Source organism: Aquarana catesbeiana, linkage group LG09 (assembly GCF_042186555.1).
Source record: "Aquarana catesbeiana isolate 2022-GZ linkage group LG09, ASM4218655v1, whole genome shotgun sequence".
Classification (NCBI taxonomy): domain Eukaryota; kingdom Metazoa; phylum Chordata; class Amphibia; order Anura; family Ranidae; genus Aquarana; species Aquarana catesbeiana.
This window is the reverse complement of record NC_133332.1, coordinates 18,306,733-18,327,687: the sequence shown is the minus strand read 5'-3', so window position 1 is coordinate 18,327,687 and position 20,955 is coordinate 18,306,733. Positions and strand designations below refer to the sequence as shown.

Here is a 20,955-nt window from a genome sequence, read left to right as displayed (position 1 = left end):
GACAAAGACAGTAGAAACCAAAAACAAGCTAGATGGTGGCTTTAACCATCTGCCTTTTCCTAATGCAGAAAAAAACGTTGGTTTCTAGTTAAAGGTCAAAGTGAATCTCTAGCTAAAACTTTTTGTTTCTGGATGGGATAGGAAAAGGTTAAAATCCCAGCCAAGTGTTAAAATATGATCCATGTCCCTGCTGGGAGAACATGATGATAAGTCCAAAATCTGACAACTGTCCCAATAAAAAAGGGAAGGGAAATCTTCTAATGGGTAAACCTATTCCAATGACCAATGGATTTCCTCTCATTTCCCATTGTGCTTCTGGAAACAAAGGGAAATCTCAACAGGACAAAGACAGTAAAAAACAAAAACTAGCTAGATGGTGATTTTAACCATCCCCACCTCTCCCCATGTCCCTGCTGGGGGAAGCATGATGATAAATTCAAAATCTGACAGCTGTTCAAAGACAAAAAGGAAAGGAATATCTTCCAACAGGGGTAACTATTTCGATGACCAGTGGATTTACTCTCATTTCCCGTCATGCCTTTTGAAACAAAGGGAAATCTCAACAGGACAAAGACAGTAAAAAAACAAAAACAAGCTAAACGTTGGTTTCTGGTTAAAGGTCAAAGTGAATCTCTAGCTAAAACTTTTTTTTCTAGACGTGATAGGAAAAGGTTAAAATCCCAGACAAGTGTTAAATTATGATCCATGTCCCTGCTGGGAGAACATGATGATAAATCCAAAATCTGACAACTCCTCTCATTTTTTGTTGTTGTGCCAAAGAGAAATCTCAAGAAGGCACAAACAGAAAAAACATAAATAGCTAGATAATGGTTTTAACCATCCCCACCTCTTCCAAAAAAAAAAAAGTTATTTAAGGTATACTTTAAGGTTGTATCTGGGAAATCTTAGAATGGGGCAACCTATTCTGACGGCCGATGGATTTCCTGTCATTTTTTGTTGTGCCGAAGTAAAGGAAAATCTCCTCAACAAGACACGGACAGTTAAAACCATAAAAAGCTAGACAATTGTTTTAACCTTCCCCACCTCTTCCCAAAAAAAAAAAAAAAAAGTTTTCCTTTGGTACACTTTAAAGTTATATCCGGTTTAATTAAATAGACAGTTCCCGTGTTTGTACTAGTGTGTGTGAAGAACGACTCGATAATGAGGAGGGCTCCAACTTACAGGTAAGATTTGCTTTAACCCGCATCTTAAGAATTCATTCCTCAGGTGTATCCTGAAGTCCAGATCTTCCGGAGAGGTCAGAAGGGCGTTTATGAACTGCATACAAGACACCTGCGGAGGGAAGTTTAGAGGAAGAAAATCAATAAAAAGCAACAATGTGAAAAATGAACAAAAAAAACTGTAACAGAAAACACTGAATCGGCCGCAACAAAGGTCCTCAAACCAATTTTTTTACATGGAATTATTGCCAAGAATATTAAGTCACATTTACACCTAGGCACGTGTCTCTGCCAGCGTTTTCAGAAACGTGGCAAAATGTGCAGCACGCTTTCGGTACCATTACTTCTTAATGGCACCCCAAACATAGATAGCAGTCCCGCGTTTTGCCGCGCCTTATGTGCAAAACATGGAATGCAAAAGGCGCTTGGCTTAGTGCCAAAAAAAGGGACTTGAGCTAATTTGGCGCACTTGTCGCGGGTAGGAAAGCCCATTCATGTGAATGGGCTTATATTTGCTGCTTTACAGCAAACGCACTATAAAAAGTGAAGCAGTCAGGTGTGAATGAGGCCCGAAGCAACTCTGTAAAATCTGATTTGTAGGTAGGATTACCTCATACCCAATCCGACCCCACAACCTGAACACGCAGTCCTCAATCTCCGTCTCTGCAGCCTCAGCTGCACACAATAAATGAAAAGGAATAGCTCTGTAAAGAGCCTCCTGTCCATTCACCAACCGAATCATAGTAAACACAGTTACTATGCTCCAGTTATGAATGAACACAGTGACTGATCGGTACTGTGTTCATTCGGAAAAGGAAGGGGCTGGTAAATTACCGGCCCCTTCCCCGTTCTCCATCCTGAAACATTCCCTGCAGCAGCCGGCAGGAGAGGGGAGAAGACGGCAGCACTGTGGGGGGGTTACTAGGGGAGCACACATGGGGCCAAGGCCACAGACAAAGAAGAGAACCTGGGCAGGAGGGGCAGCAGGATGGCATTTACTGGAGCTGATCCCTGTATTTTCCTACGAGGGGGTGGAGGAGAAGCAGGCTTTCAGCTGCTGCAGGAGGAAAATGGAGGGGATCATCCAAAGCTGGGATGGAGCACCCACACAACCTTAATGCAGGCAAGGTTGAATCTAGGTACTAAGGTGCACAGTGTCCTCACTAGATTGAACAGGCAGTCTACATGGGCCCCCTGGAGCATTGGCGGGGTTGTCATTGAGACCACTGAAGATATGTCAGTGCGCACGTGGTGATTAGGGTGTGCCCAGGCACACCCGGAACACCCCATGCACACGCCTATGGTCTTAGATTTTCCTTTAGGGTCCATTTACATTTCTGCGACACTGTAAAGTGTACATTGCAGAATCACACATGACACGCGTTGCAGTGCTATCCGTTCTGAATGGTACCCAAACTCAGGTAACACATGCTTTGCAACAGGCCACAATGCATGGCAATGCAGTGAGTTTTGTCCAATATTCTGGACTTTTAGGGGAAATGACAGCCCATTCATTTCATTAGGCTTCTATGACGCAATGGCAACCCATTATTTTCAGGGGGCTGCTTTAACATAACGTTAACGGACTAAAAAATATAACTAGCCCCCTTAGCTTTTCTTCCTGAGAAGTATTCCACATCTTTGACCGTTCGTAGACAGTTTTACAGACAATGTTTTAAGTCTCCAAAAACTCATCACAAGTATCAGCTGAGGGGAAAAAAATTAATTAGCTGTGAATTTGATTATAGCTTCAGCGCCGGCAGAGAGTGGAAACAGTGAATTAAATCTAACAAGTATTATTAATATCAGGAATAATTTTACAGTAACATTTTGTGTAAGTAGCTGTTGAAAATTGAGAATCCTCTGCGCTGGAATACACCAGATACAATAGGTCATGTAATAAGTGTATTCTGTAACAAACAAAAGATCTTTTGTTCCAGGAACTGAGACTTGTTTCTGTAATTTGGTAACTTTAGACAATATCAGAGTCTTCTTCATTTGTGTATGCATGTATTCATTACTTTGCTTCCAGAATCGATTAAGTTAAAATATCACACGACCCCAAGGCAATAATTTAGACATAAGTGGATTACGGGGGCAAGCCATTTAACAATGTCTTATTTGTCCTGGGGACTCCAGTGATGAGATCTTTCACCTTTGTACCTAAATTCATCCCCTCCTACTTTAAAGTTGTGCTTTCTCCCAGCTTTGGAAGTTGTCACACCTTCATACCATATACTGTATATCAGGGATCCTCAAACTACGGCCCTCCAGCTGTTGCAGAACTACACGTCCCATGAGGCATTGTAAAACTCTGACATTCACAGACATGACTAGGCATGATGGGAATTGTAGTTCCTGAACAACTGGAGGGCCGTAGTTTGAAGACCCCTGCTGTATATACTCAGATTAGTCTACCCAAAATGGACAACTAAGTATTTGTTGAATGCTGGAGAAATAAACCCAACCAATATCTCCTGGAGATGTAATGAGACCGTCCACCATAGTACTTAAATTAATCCCCTCCTGCTATGAGGTTTTGGGTGCTCCCTTTAAGCTTTGGATGTCGTCACACCTCCATAGCATAAATACGAAGCTCAGTCAATCCGAAATGGACAATTCGATATTTGATAGATGCTGGACAGATAAAACCAACTAAAGGTTTCCAATATCCCTTGCAGAATCTAGTGAGGACACTGTGCACCTTAGTACCTAGATTCAACCTTGCCTGCCTTAAGGTTGTGTGGGTGCTCCATCCCAGCTTTGGATGCAGCCACACCTCAATAGCATATAAACGAATATCAGTGCATCCAAAATTGACATTTTAGTACTCATTAGATGTTGATGAGACAAAACCAACTATTTCTAATATTTCCTGGAGATTCAAGCTTGTCCCACCTTAGTACCTTGGTGTATCACATTCTGCTTTGAGGTTTTGGGTGCTCCCTCCCAGCTTTGGGTGCTGTCGCACCCTAATAGCATATATACCAATATCAGTCCACTCAAAATGGACATTTCAGTATTCGTTAGATGTAGGAGAGACAAAGCCCACTAATGATTTCTAATATTTTCTAGAGACTCAAGCGATGAGCTTGTCCATCTTAGCACCCTAATTCATCCCCTCTCGCTTTGAGGTTGTGGATGTTATAGCCCAATATTAGATCTAGTCACACCTCCATACCATATATACTAAGATCAGTCCACCTAAAATGAACATTTCAGTATTTGTTAGATGCTAGAAAGATAAAACCAACTAATAGTTTTGAAGATCTCCTGTGAAGTCCAGTTGTCAGGTATGCACACCTCCCTTGTCCAATATAAAGAGCACCCACTATCTCTTCTTGATTTTAACTTTCTTTTATGCTATGGAGAATGCAAGAGCATCCACATTTTCCAGGTAGGTGAGAACAGCAAGGCAATATGGTATGGATATTCTGCCACTGGAGTCCCCAAGAGGTGAGCCCACCAAATTCCATTGAACTATCCCTTATAGAAAAAAATGACAGGGAAGTGTGACACCATCATAGTGGTTACAGCAGATGTGTAGATCCATGGGGATCCATATGCAAAGATTTTCCCAATGGAGTCTTCAAGATATATAAGAAACTGTCTGGTTTATAACACACACTTTCTTACAGGAAGCAACTTACATTATTATTATTATTATTATTATTATTATACAGGATTTATATAGCGCCAACAGTTTGCGCAGCACTTTGCAACATGAGGGCAGACAGTACACTTACAATACAAATCCATACAGGAGGGATCAGAGGGCCCTGCTCGTTAGAGCTTACAATCTAGAAGGGAGGGTCAAGTGGAAACAAAAGGTAATAACTGTGGGGGATGATCTGATGGAAAAAATGAAAATACAGTTGTTAGGTGTGGGAAGGGTAGGCTTCTCTGAAGAGAAGGGTTTTCAGGGAACGTCTAAAAGCTAATAAAGTAGAAGATAATCGGACAGATTGGGGTAGGGCATTCCATAGGATTGGAGAGGCTTTGGAAAAGTCCTGGAGGCGAGCATGGGAGGAGGTGACCAGGGAGCTAGAGAGCAGGAGGTCTTGAGAGGAACGAAGAGAACGAGTAGGTTGGTAGTACATTTGAAAGAGCCTTCCACAAAGAGCAATGAGAAAATCAGTTTGAAAAATATGAATGTCCCAATACCAGATATCACCAAAACAATGTGACCAGGTTGAGAAAATGCTCTTGCATATTGTTTTTGGTGGTTCCATCACCTTTAGAAGGTAAGAGATTAGGATTGTTGGTCCAAAAACCAAAATGCCAGCTCTACAGATGGGCCTTGCCTATAGGTATTTGTTTGTGAAAGACCTTTGGTTCAATTGGACTTACTTACAGAAGTCACACACATATTCATGTGATAATTCAAACAATTATTCAATGCAACTAAACAAATCAATTCAAATACAATTCACAAAACAGAGACCCTCCTTCTCATCAGTTAAGAGAGCCCCCAATTTCATAAGCGTGAATCGGCCATGGCAAGAATTTGTTGATCTCTTATGGGCACTCAAACAGAATTAATTTTGATATGTTTGGTTTTCATTGATCATTTCCAATTATCATTGATCAATCATATTTTTTGGTTGATATTTCCAGTCAGTCACAAGCGTGGAACACTACTACACGTGTTGCATTGTTTGATATGAAGTCATTGATCAGTTGCTTGTTTGCCATCGCTCGTACCTCAATCAACTCCATAATGCTATGGTTAAGGGCACCCTTACAGGGACAAATGTTTCAGCTTAAAAAAGCATGTTCAATGAGATCCTCATCTTATGACTTGGGTTTGGGCAGCTTTAGGGCCTGTGGCGACAGGCTTTGGGCTTGTTTTTGATGGGTAAATGCAGTTTGCATCCATGTATCTTCTGCTTACATGTGATATTAGTTGGAGGCGCTTATGAGATTATCCAGAGTTTGAGCATTTGAGCTGCCATTGACCTCCTTATGACCTGCAGTTGGCCTTCTTCTAGGCTGCATCAGCTGGTATCAAGCTGCTTTTGCATTCCCATTGACATGCATGGGTAGAGAAGCTGTTCTGACAAGAACAAAATCCCATTGACACAAGCCTTTAGTCTTACAAGCAAATTCATAGTTTACAAAAACGAACTTCAGTTTTATGGCTTTGTTCCAAGCAAGGAAGATCAATTAGAAGCACCTTCAGCTGAAGGGGGCAAATATTTTCTTTCTTCTGGAACACAGTGCCATCTTCAGAGAGTGTCTGCTTGAATAGGTTGTGCTTTGCCTGGTGACATGTGCGAACAAGCCGAAGAACAAGTCCAATCGCCGATTCATAAAAACTGGAGGTGCCATCTGCTCACGTTGCTTCCTGCCAGGAGAAATCCCGGCTTAATGGCTTGTGCTAATACATTACGAATGAAGGGAACATTTCTATCAGAAACAAGTTAATGAGTCTTGTACTCATTTCACTCACTCAAAACCATGGATGATTTTATCACTTTTTGCTTTCCCTGCCATTGCTGTGTTTTTAGGTGGTGGATTTAGGGAACGTTTGTTGGGGACCTTTGTAGAGATGCTGTAGAATGTTTAGCCAAATTGTATTATCATTAGTATTGCCATACTTAAATGGTTATTAAAAGCAAATAGGCTATTCACTTTGGAAGGGAATTTTCACTTTGCAAGGAAAGTTTCCCATAGCTTAGTAAAAGGTGAAATTAACCGCTGGCCGACAGTATAACCTAGGTATCTCTACTCATGTATTTTATACATGAGTAGAGATACTTTGGTACCCCTTTACTTATTCATGTCAGTGGTGGTATCAGGGAGCCCCCTTATTTTATAAGAAAGCTTCCAGATTCTGATAAGCCCCCTGCCCACAGACCCTCACAACCACCAGCCATAGTTGTGGTGAAGGGGAATACCCTTGTCTTCAGACCCCATGTTCAAGACACGTGGCCTGGTATGGTTTGGCGAAAGCTCCATAAAGGGCAGGGATGCCTGAAACTTTGTTTTAGCGTTCTGCTGATATATGAGGAACACATTTACTGTAGCTGTCTGTGCTGCAACCCTATATATATATATATATATATATATAGTGTTTTTCTAAAAAGTGTCAGACTTGCAGTGAATGTTAAGACACAAGGATTACATGTAATCAGGCCAGGGTTTCAATTCCCTCGATACTCCAGATGAACGCAGTGCGCTCTTGCATTGTCACCTTGACCCCGGAATAAAGCAGAATACAATCACATCTCCTATCCTTCCATCACTTAACTCCTCTTCTCATATCGGCTTGTAAAAATTACAGGACTGTGTGTGTCAGGCGGCCTTAACCTCTGAAGGGAGAGCCATCCACTCAATCATTATCTCATTCACACCAGCTATTCCGGGACTTGACTTCTGTGCCCCTTCACCGACAGTCAAAGCTTAAATAAATACGTGTGTAAAATTTCTCTCACTCACTTCATTTTCCCAGAACTTTGAAACTGAAGGCGACGAGGACAATAGAAACATTGAATAGTGATGGCAGAAAAAAGACAAGAAGTCCACCAAGGTTGAATGAACACAAATTCCTACAGACACCCTCTAAAAAAACGTGTGGAATGCTATTCATCACTCTACAGCAGTGTTACTCAACTGGGGTGCCGGGGCAACTTAGGTTGCTGTTAAGGTTCCTGTGGAGTGTCAAGAGCACAAGATCCAGTTTGACCTGAATCAGAGCGTCAAGAGTTGCCAGGGTGTGGGTGCGCCATCCGTCAGCACCATAACAACCAATAACACTCTAGGGCTGGACGCACAAGAGTTGATTTACTAAAACCGGAGAGTGCAAAATCTGGTGCAGCTCTGCAGAGAAATCAGCTTCCATTTTTTTTTTTGTTAAAGCTTAATTGAACAAGCTGAAGTTAGGAGCTGATTGGCTACCATGCATAACTGCACCAGATTTTGCACTCACCAGTTTTGGTAAATCAACCCCACAGTGTTATTCAGTGCTATGGTGTTAGCAGCTGGACTGTCCATACCATGGCAACACATGATGATGATCCAGGGCAAACTGGGTCCCCAGGGTGCCACGGTATCCTGGTCGAGAAACACTAAACTAAACTATTCTTAAATATTTTAGCTAGTAGGCCTCTGCCTCACTGCTGGAGCCAAAAGGTAGGGCACTGATCTGAAGAGGGCACTGTGTGATTGGGAGGGGGGGGGCGGGGTCTGTGATGAGGGAGTACTTTGATGAGGAATCTCTGTGTTTAGGAGACTCTGTCATAAAGAGGGCCCGTGTAATTGGGGAGCTCTGTATTGGGGGGACATTTTGATGGGAGACTCTGATGTGATGAGAAGGCTCTGTGGTGAAAGGGAGACTCTTATGTGATAGGGGGACCTCTGGTGTAATGGAAGACCTCTGATGTGAAGAGAAAACTCTATTGTGATGGGAGGACATGTGATGAGGGATCTCTGATGTGATGGGTGACTTCTGATATGATGAGAGGACCTTTGAGGTGATGGAGGGGCTCTGATGTGATGAAAGGACTTCTGATGTGATGGGAGGACCTCTGATGTGATGGGAAGGTGTCTGATGTCATGGGGGACCTCTAAAGTCATGGGAGGACCTTTGATGTGATAGGAGGACCTCTGATGTGATGGGAGGACCTCTGATGTGATGGGGGAGCTCTAAAGTCATGGGCGGACCTTTGATGTGATGGGAGGACCTCTGATGTGATGGAAAGGTGTCTGATGTGATGGAGGGACCTCTGATACAATGGAGTGACCTCTGATTTGATGGGGGGACCTTTGAAAGGGAGACTCTGATGTGGTAGGGGGACCTCTGGTGTAATGGGAGACCTCTGACGTGAAGGGAAAACTCTATTGTGATGGGAGGACCTGTGATGAGGGATCTCTGATGTGATGGGGACTTCTGATATGATGAGAGGACCTTTGATGTGATGGAAGGGACTCTGATGTGATTGAAGGACTTCTGATGTGATGGGAGGACCTCTGATGTGATGGGAAGGTGTCTGATGTCATGGGGGAGCTCTAAAGTCATGGGGGGACCTTTGATGTGATAGGAGGACATTTGATGTGATGGGAAGGTGTCTGATGTGATGAAGGGACTTCTGATACAATGGAGTGACCTCTGATTTGATGGAGGGACCTTTGATGTATTGGAGGGACCTCTGAAGTGATGAGAAGACCTCTGATGTAATGGGGGACCTCTGATTTGAAGGGTGTCTTCTGATGTGATGTTAATTCCATTAAGGTAGTTGTGTGCATCATCTCAGACCCAGATGTCCTATTGATAACTATTACGTTTTTTACATTTTTAGACTGGTGTGCCTTGAGATTTTGCATACTTTTAAAGGGTGGCGCTACTAAAAAAAAAAAAAATCAGGTGAATGGAATATTTTTTGGCCCTTCTGAATACAGTCAAATCGTTTTTCTTATCAATGGAGACTCATACAAAGATACTTGAAGAGAATTGCTAGATTCAATGTGCGATAATCCGGCGTATTGCCCTTCTGTAGGATGGAGTGACCCCATAAACCCATAAGAAAAATCGCTCCTTTGATTCCGGGAAATCATTTTATTACACAGCGCACTGAACTCCGAGCCAATCGCTGACCAAAACTACTGGCCTGTAATTTTTATCCTGCACGCTTCTCTGCATCGGAGGGTATGTTAAGCAGCTCCAGTTAACTATAGCGGAGTTTTATAGAAGTCATTATGATTTATGGGAATTAATAAAGCCAGAGTTACCCATCTCCCAGCCATTGTGATGGAAGCGTAATCAGTCCTCGTTAAGTCCTGCGATACGGTTTAATGGACCAATAAGGAGGATTTGTTCTTAAAGGTCATGTCCACGGAGAAAGGAAAACTTATCACCGAGTTTGATACAATTTGAAAAGTTATTAGATAAAACACAGCTTTGAAATCCAGGCTGATTCTTGTTTTTTAATTTTTTTGATGCATGTCGCTGTGAAGGTTTCCCGACTGTTATCTTGCGGCGGTGGCACTTTGATGCGACAAGGCTTTTTTTTTTGTTTTGTGGTTAGCACTGTGGCTTTGTAGCATCGCGTTTCTAGCTAAACTTCCTATGTGGAGAATATTATCTGCGTGGAGTTTGTTCTACCCGTGTTCGTGGTGATGTTCTCAAAGTCCCTCGCTGTCTTCCATTTAATTAAAATCATTACTGAATGTTTCGTCAAACTAGCATGGTGACGGATGTGAATTTTTCTGCGAGCTGCATGACGCATTGTACAATATGTTGGCGTAATTTAAACAGGTGAACTAAAAAAGTATATATTTGCTTTGGTGTTGAACTCCAGGCAAACAGCCAAATTAACAGGCGAAATACCTACAGTATATGGGGGTTGTTTTAATATTCACGAGTTTGTATTTCTGTTCATTCAGTGCTGAGATTTACACAGCTCTGCCACATAGCACAGCCGAGTCTAGCAGGGCAGGAGACCTGATTTTCCTCTGCTGCAGTTCAGTAACTATTCCAGGTCCTGTCCCTCCCCCAGCCTGTGAAGGGACAGTGAATGGAGAAGCAGCAGACTGGTGAGCTCATCTCTCTGTCACCCTGCTCTCTTCCTCCTATTAGCATAGGTGCTCTAAAGCACACCCAGGTCCGCTGATAAGGCAGTACAATCAGCCCTCCTGTACTGGGCATGGGCCCCAAAAGTTATACCTGGTTATCTGCAGCCCTCTCTTCTTTACAGCCATTCAAAGTCCAGAATTTTAATATAATTTCTGCATTCCAGAAGGCAGGGGGCTGGGGTCTGATGTCACACACTGAATAGCATAAAGAACAGAGCTGAGTGTAATCTGAGACCTGAGTGGTATGAAAGGATACACCCCCTTCTCATTAGTAAGCTTCGGTAGGCAGAGTAAAATGTGTTGGGGGCGTAGCCTGGTGGGGGTCCAGGCTGAGACTGCCATGCACTATCACACAGCAGGCTTTGACCTGTGACCTTTGACCTGTGCGCCTTCCGGCACAACTATCACTCTCTACACCTCTACACAATCTCATAGAGAAACGTGACCAGCTGAGGCTGTCAACCACCTGTTGTGTGCTGGAGGGGGAGTGGGGCAGTCTCCCAGGATTATCTGGTGTTGGTATAAACTGTCAAGAGTGACAAGAGTGCAGATAGCAGAGGAATGAAAGAACAAACAGAAATCACACTAAGTGATTTGGATAGAGGCAAGTACACACTATAGAAGGATATGCTTTGTTCATTTTTCATTTTCAACCCCTTTAAGTGGTGCATCGGTGAATAAAAAGCTGCATTAATTTTAAGTCTCCATGGTATTCAGCCTTAACTTAAACTTGTCTCCATTCATGACAAAGTGATAGGCTCTATTAAAAACATACCCCCTCATCTCCTACTACAGTTCACTTTTTGCCATACTCTCATATTGCTCCGCTCACCTGCCATAGCCCTGAAAAAATACTTGATTCTTCCAGTTATGGAGCAGCATGTATCCACCTTCCCAAAGTGGGTTGGTCAGCCTTTGAACAGCCAATCACCAGGCTCCACCACTGTCAGCTGGGGGGCAGGGAGAAGGTAATAAGCTCTGGACATGCTCCAACACAGCCAACATGGAGCTTACACAAGGCTCCAGGAGAGGACGGGTGGTAGGGGAGCATGGGGAAGGTACCAGTAGGTGGAAGGGAAGGGCTATCAAAAGAATTTGTCACTTTGCCCTAAATAGGCAGTTATCATTCAATCATATCTAAACAGTTGATGTTGGGTTAAGTCCTGCATGCCCCTTTTTTGGCACATTGATCTTGATCTTTCCATTCAAGCAGCAGGTGAAGTGAACGGCAAAGCACATTTTCTATGGTAGCCTTCAAGCTCATCTGGTGTGAACACGTTTGAAGTTTTCTACACAGGTTTGTAACAGGTCCACTTGAACATTGGTCACTTTTCTGGCGATCGGATCAGTTCATGATTCTGGATGGATCGAAGTGGCTCGGGGGATTAGACATCTGCAAACCACATATCACCTTCATTATTGCGGGGCCGAACGTTGCAATTGGAGTAATTTCCCATGTAACTGAAAACCCATTTTCATACATCATACACCCTACAGATTGGCTCAACTTCACGTCTATGGCCCTACACTTGGCAAAGGCCTTTATCATCTAATAATTCAAGGCTGCTAAGAAACTCCAGAAAATCAGGGCTACGGCAGCTAGTAGCTGAACCTAGAGTATCGCTTGAGCACTTTAATGGTTAAATGGCACTGGATTACTTGCGGAGGGGGGATTGTGTTCCATTTAAAATATTTTCTGTTCGGCACAAGCGCTATTAAACATAACAAGCAATAAGTGACGGAACACAAAGACAATTATCCGCAGGAAAGCGCCATTATCGACGGTTAATGTCCCACGGCAAAGGTGGCCATTTTTTTTTAAAATTCCAGCAACACCAACCACCATCCATGTTAACAACACACGCTTCTGGCTGAACACAGTTATGCTAAATTCTTAATTGTGGATAAAAGAGACATACAGCAGTTAGGAAGCTAAAAACATTCATGCTTCTTGTGATCGGGGCCCTGTACGCAAGTTACTTCCATTCCAAGATGTCTGCAAAGAAGGGCATGGGTCAAGTGATGTACAGAAGAATACCAGTACATGTGATATAGATTGGGTGTGGATAGAAGGTGATTGGGAAGAACACCTAGTTGCTGCCTTGTCAACTGTCCGACCTCATGCTGTCCTCCAAGGCTTGCATTCCCATAACCATATCAAATGAATGAGCCCTGAAGTTGTGTAGAACTATTTAAAGTCCACATTCAGCCTTTCATTTTCTTTAATTAAACTAGAGTTATAAAACAAATTGGGCAATCAATACCCATCCGCTCATTAATCCAAAGTTGCCCCATGCATCATCTTTGGTGGCCCAGTGCCTGCCTTCTTCCAAGTTGCATGAAACCCAATGACATTTAACCCACCTGTATGTAGGAATGCAACAAACAAACCCAAGGTGCTCAGCCATAGAAATGGTTTGCAGTTATATGTGGTAGTAACATGCATCCTATTGACCAAGTCCCGTGTCGCAAGCAATCCACCAAGATTTGACAAACAAGCCAGGAGCTTTAAAACATGATTGGATAGAGAGCCCCCCTGGTCCCTCCTCTTCCTCTGACAAAAACCACTGGAGTGGCTTGGCCCGCCAGATTATTGACTCCATCCTGTGAGCAGCCATCTTCCTGGTGGGCTCCAGCATTACTACACACCACACTGTAGTGTGCCTTCCCCACGGGTCACCAACAGCTGGTCCCAGCGAGCCTTCACGTGCCTTCCGGCTAGAATGTGAACCTTAAACCTGTTTCCGTCACAAGTGCTGGGCCCTCCATTTAGTGTTTGAGGCTGGAGGAGACTTGGGCTTTTACCATTTAAATTAGACTGTGTCGTTCACACATGACTGTGTTTTTATCTAGACTGTGCGCTTTATCTATGGCCACATAATAAATGTTACTTCATGGTTTATATGGAAGCAAGTTTTATTTGTTTATTCATCATCCTCAAATTTATCTATTTGTTTCTCACGGATACCCTGACTTTACCAGTTTATAGCATTTAACCTTTTTGCACCTGTAGGTAGGGCCTCTCAACGTGGGCACTACAGTCTATACAAGGACACCACTAACAGGCCTCACTGCCTCTCACATTAGTATGTGTCCCCAAACCTGTAGGAGCCATTACATGTACCTCTACCAGGATATGCCCCACACTCTGCCCGGCAGCCTTCTGGTAGAACTGGTTAACCATTTCTCAGATAGGCCACAAGAAATAATGGAGGCAAGTCCAATGCATTTGCAAAAAAATTACTTTCCAACTTCAAGGAGGACAACTTCAGGGTACACAGTTATAGTGCTTGCAGATTCAGGGCATCCAATTCTAGAAATCACCATTAGGTTACATATCAAATCAGGGCATTGTAGGTTGCATACTTAGCTTCTTCCCCTTGTTGGTTGACTGCAATTTGCATTTTTCCCAGTCGGGTCTGCTTCTAGTCTGGTCCCCCACTTGAATGCCACTTAGGGTGTCAGGACCTCTCCAGGTATTTCCCAGCCTGGGAATACCAGTCACTGGGAGGTTACATCTTTGCAGGAAGGGCCCCACCAAGTTCCAAGGGGGCAAAATCTGGAACTCTACTCCTATCTCCTTGCATTCTCCCTCTGAATTCCTCCCAACCTGTGACAGGAAGTACACTAATATCCCCCCTACACACTTCCTGTAAGCCCCAAGCAGCAAGGACCAGCCCCCTAGGGTCATGCTATCAAGCAGTCCTGAGCTCAAGCAGTCCTGAGCTTACAGGAGAATGCTGCAAAGAACTGTACTCAGGCCACTACATGACATCACGCTCTGCAGCATTTCCGACCACCCACCACTGCAGAAGGTATCAACCATGGGACGTTATGTGTTCTTACCAAAAACTACTGAAAAGGGGTATGCATACAGAAAATGTCAGAAAATTGGTGTGGGTGGGGTCTGTTGAGAGGGATGGACCTTCAGGGGAGGTAAGAACTAAGGAGCAAGAAGAGTGTTAAAAACTAAAATCGGACTTTAATACGGCTATTTACTTTTAGGAGCTGGAAGACAGTGTGGGGGCATTTATCTAGGAAAGCAACACAATGAGAGGCAAAATAGGCTGCCTCCATTTGGTATGTAAAACCATTTTTCTTTTTGTTACAGCCCCTGCTCCTTGAATCCTGGTGCAGTCAACTGCAATAAATTTGCACAAATTTTCAACAGATTTACCACTGAAGAGACGTGACAGTTTGTGACCCAACAAACGCACAATTAGTTAGAGGTCAGGGACATTTTAGATCAGCCGAGGGGGGGATTTATGAATCATGCTGAATTCATGTAACATTTTGGTCTCATAATTTGTTTTGCTGCCCATTTGGCATTGCCTTGGTGTACAATAGAGTTGACCTCTGATCCCTAAAGTCCTCTGCGGCCATCCCTTCCAGTGGTTTAATGTGCCCAGGAGCTTTGGTCCTGAACATATAGGGCCTTAAACGCCGGTACCACTCAGTATAGCATTCAGCCCAGTCCAGCCGCATCCTGCCATAGACTTAGACAGGTTGGGGCTGCACCTGTCTCACCCAGGTGCACTAAAACGTCAGGAGGGATGCACTAATGGCCTTGCATACAAGGAGCCTTACTCTCAAGTTGAAAAATAAGACTCGGGTACATATAAATGTAGCACTATCCCCACAGGGGTTGCAGATGACTGGGTTCCCCACTCCTGCACAGCCAGGCAACAAGTCTTTGAGCTTGTTTTTTGTTTTGTTTTATTAGGGGTAATAACTTGGATGGGGTATAGAAATTATGGGATGCGCAGCTTAGCTTGCAACAAAACAGGGACAACTTCATCCTTATGTACAACTCCATATTTGTCTTCATCCTGAAACTGACAGTCTCTGATTGAAAAGATGCAAAAGCCCCTTAAGGACTAGGAACTCTCAGTCCTTTAGAAAGTAGCACAAAGTGTTGTAGACTGCATTCTGGAGTATCTCCAACTCCCCTGTAGACACTTGTCCCAGTTCTACTGACTGCAGGAAATACTAGCCCAACTGGCTGCTTCTTCACAAGTCTACTTGGTTGCCTCTTCACCAAACCATCCGGCTACCTCTTTACCAGCCCGCCCCGCTGCCTCTTCACCAGCCCGCCCGGCTGCCTCTTCACCAGCCCACCCGGCTGCTTCGGAGACCTCCCAGGGCAAGGTAAAGGAAACATTTAGGCACAGCTCTGTCTTCCAGAGAGACCTGCTACATGTGGCAGTCTCTCCCCTTGTAAGTCCCTGTTCATGCTGATGTACTCACACTGTCCTCCTTGCTCCCGCTGCCACTGAGGAAAGATTCCATCCAAACTGTTCTGCTGTCAGGATCCTCCCAAGTCAGCCCAAGCTTCAGCCTGAGGAAAATCCCCCCCCCAGCAGGGGTTCCTCTCAAGGGCCACCGACAGTCTCCTCAGCACTCCATCTCCATCTTCCACCGGACTCCCCTGTCAGCAGAACTCATCCATATTTAAGGACTGGCTCAGACACCATGCCAGGCCCACTGCTTGGAGATTGGCTGAGCTCCTATAAATATGCAGATCAACTCTCCTGGTCTCTGCCCTCCAGCTTCTAGAAGCTTCTCCAAACTCGCAGAACCAAGGGGAGGCACCAGAGACCTGGCTGTATGAGTTATCCAGTCTGACCTGTAATAAACTCTTGACCCAGATTCAAGACTCACAAGTTAAACATGAGCCAAGACATAAATTCGCCTGTACTCACAATAGTAGCACACTAGATGGTACTACAAAAAAAAAGAGGGCTACTTTAAACCATTCATAACCCACCTTATCCAAAGCAAACGTTGACCTCAAGATCAATATGCATTTACAATTTTTTTGCATTAAAGCATAAAGGGCATTACATTGACAATCAGTGCATTGGGGTGCAATGCAGAGTCTCCTCTAATGCCTACTTCCAGCCTCAGGTCATTACCGAGATATGAACCTGCTGTCAAGGGGCTGAAGAAAGTGTGGCAGGACCACAAGAGAAAGAGGGATCATTGCTGCACTCTTCAGAGTCCAGCTCGCTGTGATTCAGGTAAGTATAGGGAGGCAGAGGGGTGATTTGAGGCTGGGGAATACAGCCATGCTTTATATTACAAACTAAATAGAGGTGTAACATAAAGCATGGTCTAAAAGTGAACTTTAATACCAAAAAATGGAATTTTGAGATTCTTGTAGAATCCCCGCGGTGACTAGTTCTCTTTCAATATCACAGAGTTTAGAAATAAAATGTAAAAAGTATACCACAGATCAGGAGGAATTCTCCAGGAGGGCTCTCACACTAGGAGTTAGAAGAGGAAAGGCGAGAACATCCAGCCACACAAGATCAACTGTACTGTTAACAATTGTTCCTAGAAGTAACTTTGGCAGTTCAACGTATTGACAACCTGTCAAATACTCTCCACTAAGCCATAGTAGATAGCAGAGACAACAATTTGGTGAGCTGGAAATATATTCAGCCAATTATTTTGCAAGGAGCTTGCAACATCGCTGTTGTACGAACCCTGAAGTCTTCACTATGAGCCATATGACAGTCGGCGTTCTGGTAATTCACTTTTAAGCTGAATGCCAGTCAAACTGCTAAATGCATTGATAAAATATCATACATATATGGGAGCTGTTCTACCCGCCATAAGATTTGTAGATATGTGCATCCAGTCCTGAGATTTACACATCCCATGGCACAGCCAGGGGATGACAACGCTTTCTCTATTACAGTAAATCAACTGGGGTCATCTCTCCACCCCCAGTCTACTGACTAGACAGGGTAGGAGCATAAGGAGACCATCCTTCTGCTGTCTCTCATTCCTATTAGCATGTTCATCAGCACATGTGCATGCAGCTCACCAAATTGGCTTCTAGCTCTGCCCCTCCCTTCTAAGCCTATGCTGCTGTACAGAGACTACAGGAGGTCGATAGCAAGTTACATTGAGGTATTGCGCTGCTTGCATTAAAAAAATACATTTAATAATCTGCATTAGTTTGCATCTGTCATATCTTCAAAAAAGGACGTCCAATGGCAAAAGAAAAGTACTCTTCTTTGCGAGGCCCCTGATACCCCCCCCCCCCCCCGCCCAACCCAAATGTCTTTAAAAAGCCATATGGAAATATGTTCACCCACAAAAAATACTTACCTTGGCCCCAGTCTCTGGCTCTTCTGGGAGGCATGGATGACATCACCATGCCTTCCAGTGAACTCAAAATCCCTCAAGAATGCACTCTTGTAATGGGTTTAGGTGCATTCTTGAGCAGTTTTAAGCACCTGCTGAAAGGTGTGTTGATGTCACCATGCCTACTGGAAGAGTTGGAAGACAGGGACCAAGTTTTTTTTTTTTTTTTAATGCAAATGGTTTGTTTTTGTTTTTTTGTATTTCTTTGTATTTCTATGCCATTTGTGTTGGGGAGCAGGTGGCTGGAAAAGAATAGGGCCTTTCGTCTTTGCCATGGAATGACCACTTTATGGAGATAAGGGTAAATTCAAAGCAATGTCCAGTTCCTAATTTCTCTGCAATAATTATTTTTCCACTGATCCACATTCATAGATTGGTTCTTCCAGAAGCAAAGATAGCCAATCATCAAAACATGAATTCATTTATTCTCTAGCTAGATAACCCAAGACCTTAGGATTCCCCGAACGTAGGAGAAGTTCCACATTAAACACGGAGAACCTGTAGAGTAGTTCCAGAACAGAGAATTCTCTGGCTGAGAATCATACGAACCATAAACAGAGTTCAACGATCAGTTTCTCTCGGAGCTGGAGAAGTGAATAATGACTTCATTTCATTAGGTTACTGTGGAAACCACAGCTACTGCAAAGACTTACCTGTAGTTGAAGGGCTTCGTCATTCTCTAGGCCTTCCACAATCGGAGCGAACCTTTCTCGGTTGTTGATTTCTGCCGCGGTGCTTATCGCCTCAAGGAGTTTGTCCAAGCTAATTAAGTTAAAAAAAAAAAAAAAAAAGACAGTGTGGCATTTTTTCACAATAGTAATTACAATTTTAATAGAGGACAGTTAAGTTAAAGGACTATTTCAGCCAAAATGAACATTTCAGTTTAGTTTTGGCACTAATTGGCTGAATCACACAGTAGTAATTGGGGTCTTTTCCCATCTCACAAGGTCGTAAGGAACATGTTCCTCTCTGCCAGCCAGTAGATATTATGAAACAGTCATCATCTGGCATTGAGTAAGGTGGAACTCTCAGTTCTAGTAAGGATAACTTTCCTCATAATACCCAAGATACAGTATGTAAGGACCCAATATGCAATCCACCTTGCTTGCATTTGTCCAAAACCGAAAGGGCAATTTTGGGAGTGGTTAAAGTGACATCAATGGGCGAGTTTGTCAGGAGGTGCTGCTTTTCAATCTTTGCAAGACAAGTCCAATTTTATGGTTGTAGCATGTATGACCAGCTGCAATGTTGGCATTTAGGTGAGAGGTAACCAGTTTGAAGGTGCCACCAATTTGAAATGGCCCTTAGACTTGTCAATGGAAGAGGAGTAGAGGTGATATTTCCCAATGGGGACAACTGTTACAGAGACAGCTGTCAATGGAAAGATTTATCCTAAATTTTAGGGGATATCCTCTCATTTCCTTTTGTGGAACAGAAAATTAGTGAACACTTCTCCCATGGGGACAAAGACAGCAATAAAGGCTGGCAGAGGTTAATTTCTCTACCCTACACTATTTAAAACTATTAAAAATGCTTTAGCTGAAGTTCCTTTATATATTTATGCAGCAAATACATTATGAACACACCTCTTCCACATTACCCAACAAAACTTACATATTGTCCTCTCCGACAATGCAGATGGCAGATAAGATCTTCAGGATTTCGGTCATCATGTTGGCTTGTTTGGGATCAATCGCTCTGGCCAATAGGAGCAAACTTCGCTCTTCTCCCAAAATCCTTTGCAGGCCATACTGTCGAAGGAAAGTATCTCATTAGTTTTTTTTGAGCTGCTAGTTTTTCTGTATTACTTACTAAAGATAAATCTGACAAAGTTATACAATTGAAAGAAAAAATTGACAAATCAGTCTAACTAAAAAAGTAGAAAATATGGACTTGTTAAACATCTAAATAATGTAATTTCCAAATAGTCTATTAAAAACTGGTGTGACAGTTTTTATAATGGAATCTCGGTTAACCTATCCTGCAGTTTCTTATATCTCTCATGAACTCCAATGTTACTGCTTTTTAATAATACACAATTTTGACATACCAATTTTAGACTCTTGATGCAGACTGTAAAAAAAAATTAGAAAAAAAAAATGACTAAGAGTCTTAAGATTTTTCATGGATGGAAAGCAGTTGAACAAATTGGTGGGTCTATAGTTAGTCCTAGTGACGACATTGCTCTGAACATGGATTTCCCAAGACCATAACTGACATACCCCTTCATTTCCTATTTTGTACACATAAAGGAACATTCTAGTAATTAAAAGAACTGTTTACAACCGCAAAAAAAGTAAGAATGATAGACTCTTGATGCAAAGGGAAAACAAAAAACTGTCAAGGAGACTTTGCATGGCTGGAAAGAAGTTCAACAAGTTGGTGGGTCCATGGTTGGTCCTAGTGATGACACTGCTCTGAACATGGATTCCCTGGGACCATAACTGACATGACCCTTATTTTCCTATTTGTCACAAAAAGGAGCATTCTAGTAATTAAAAGGATGGTTTACAACAGCAAAACAAGTAAAAATGATAGAAGCGGAAGAAGAATACATGGACAGGGAGTCATAAGTCATAAGAATCATAAGAGTCATAACACTTTGCCGGAATGCAAAGCAGCTCTATACATTAATATGAGAAGATGATTTGAAATGTTTGTTTGGGGAATTTTGTTGGGGGGGGGGGGGGCTTCTCACCTACCCTATTGTTCATGAATGATTTTAGGCATTGGTGACTAGTTACAACAGCTAAGAAGTTAAAATGAAGTACTCTTCATGTAGAGGAGGAATACAAATACAAAATACAAAAACTGACAAGGAGTCTTAAGACATGTCATGGGGGGAAAGCAGGTCAAAAAAGTTGGTGGGTCTATAGTTGGTCCTAGTGATAACACTGCTCTGAACATGGATTCCCTAGGACCACAACTGACGTACTCTATTCTATTTTAGAGATTAAAAGGGCTGTTTACAACAGCTAAAACTGTAACAAGTATGTACTCTTGACGCAGAGAAAGAATGAAATCGTCAAGGAGTCTTAGGACTTTT

At 43.0% G+C, this 20,955-nt stretch overlaps 1 protein-coding gene across 4 annotated transcripts in view; it reads right to left on the bottom strand.

Moving 5' to 3' along the window:
* The window catches only part of DIAPH2 (diaphanous related formin 2), a 1,573,862-nt gene that overhangs the window by 1,118,803 nt on the left and 434,104 nt on the right, over window positions 1-20,955 (bottom strand). For all 4 annotated transcript variants that reach the window (XM_073598133.1, XM_073598134.1, XM_073598135.1 and 1 more), the window contains 3 exons: window positions 19,524-19,660; window positions 18,563-18,671; window positions 1,183-1,293 (listed from right to left, as the gene is read on the bottom strand). In XM_073598133.1, coding sequence (XP_073454234.1) covers window positions 1,183-1,293; window positions 18,563-18,671; window positions 19,524-19,660 — 357 coding nt within the window. The remainder of the gene's footprint in view (window positions 1-1,182; window positions 1,294-18,562; window positions 18,672-19,523; window positions 19,661-20,955) is intronic.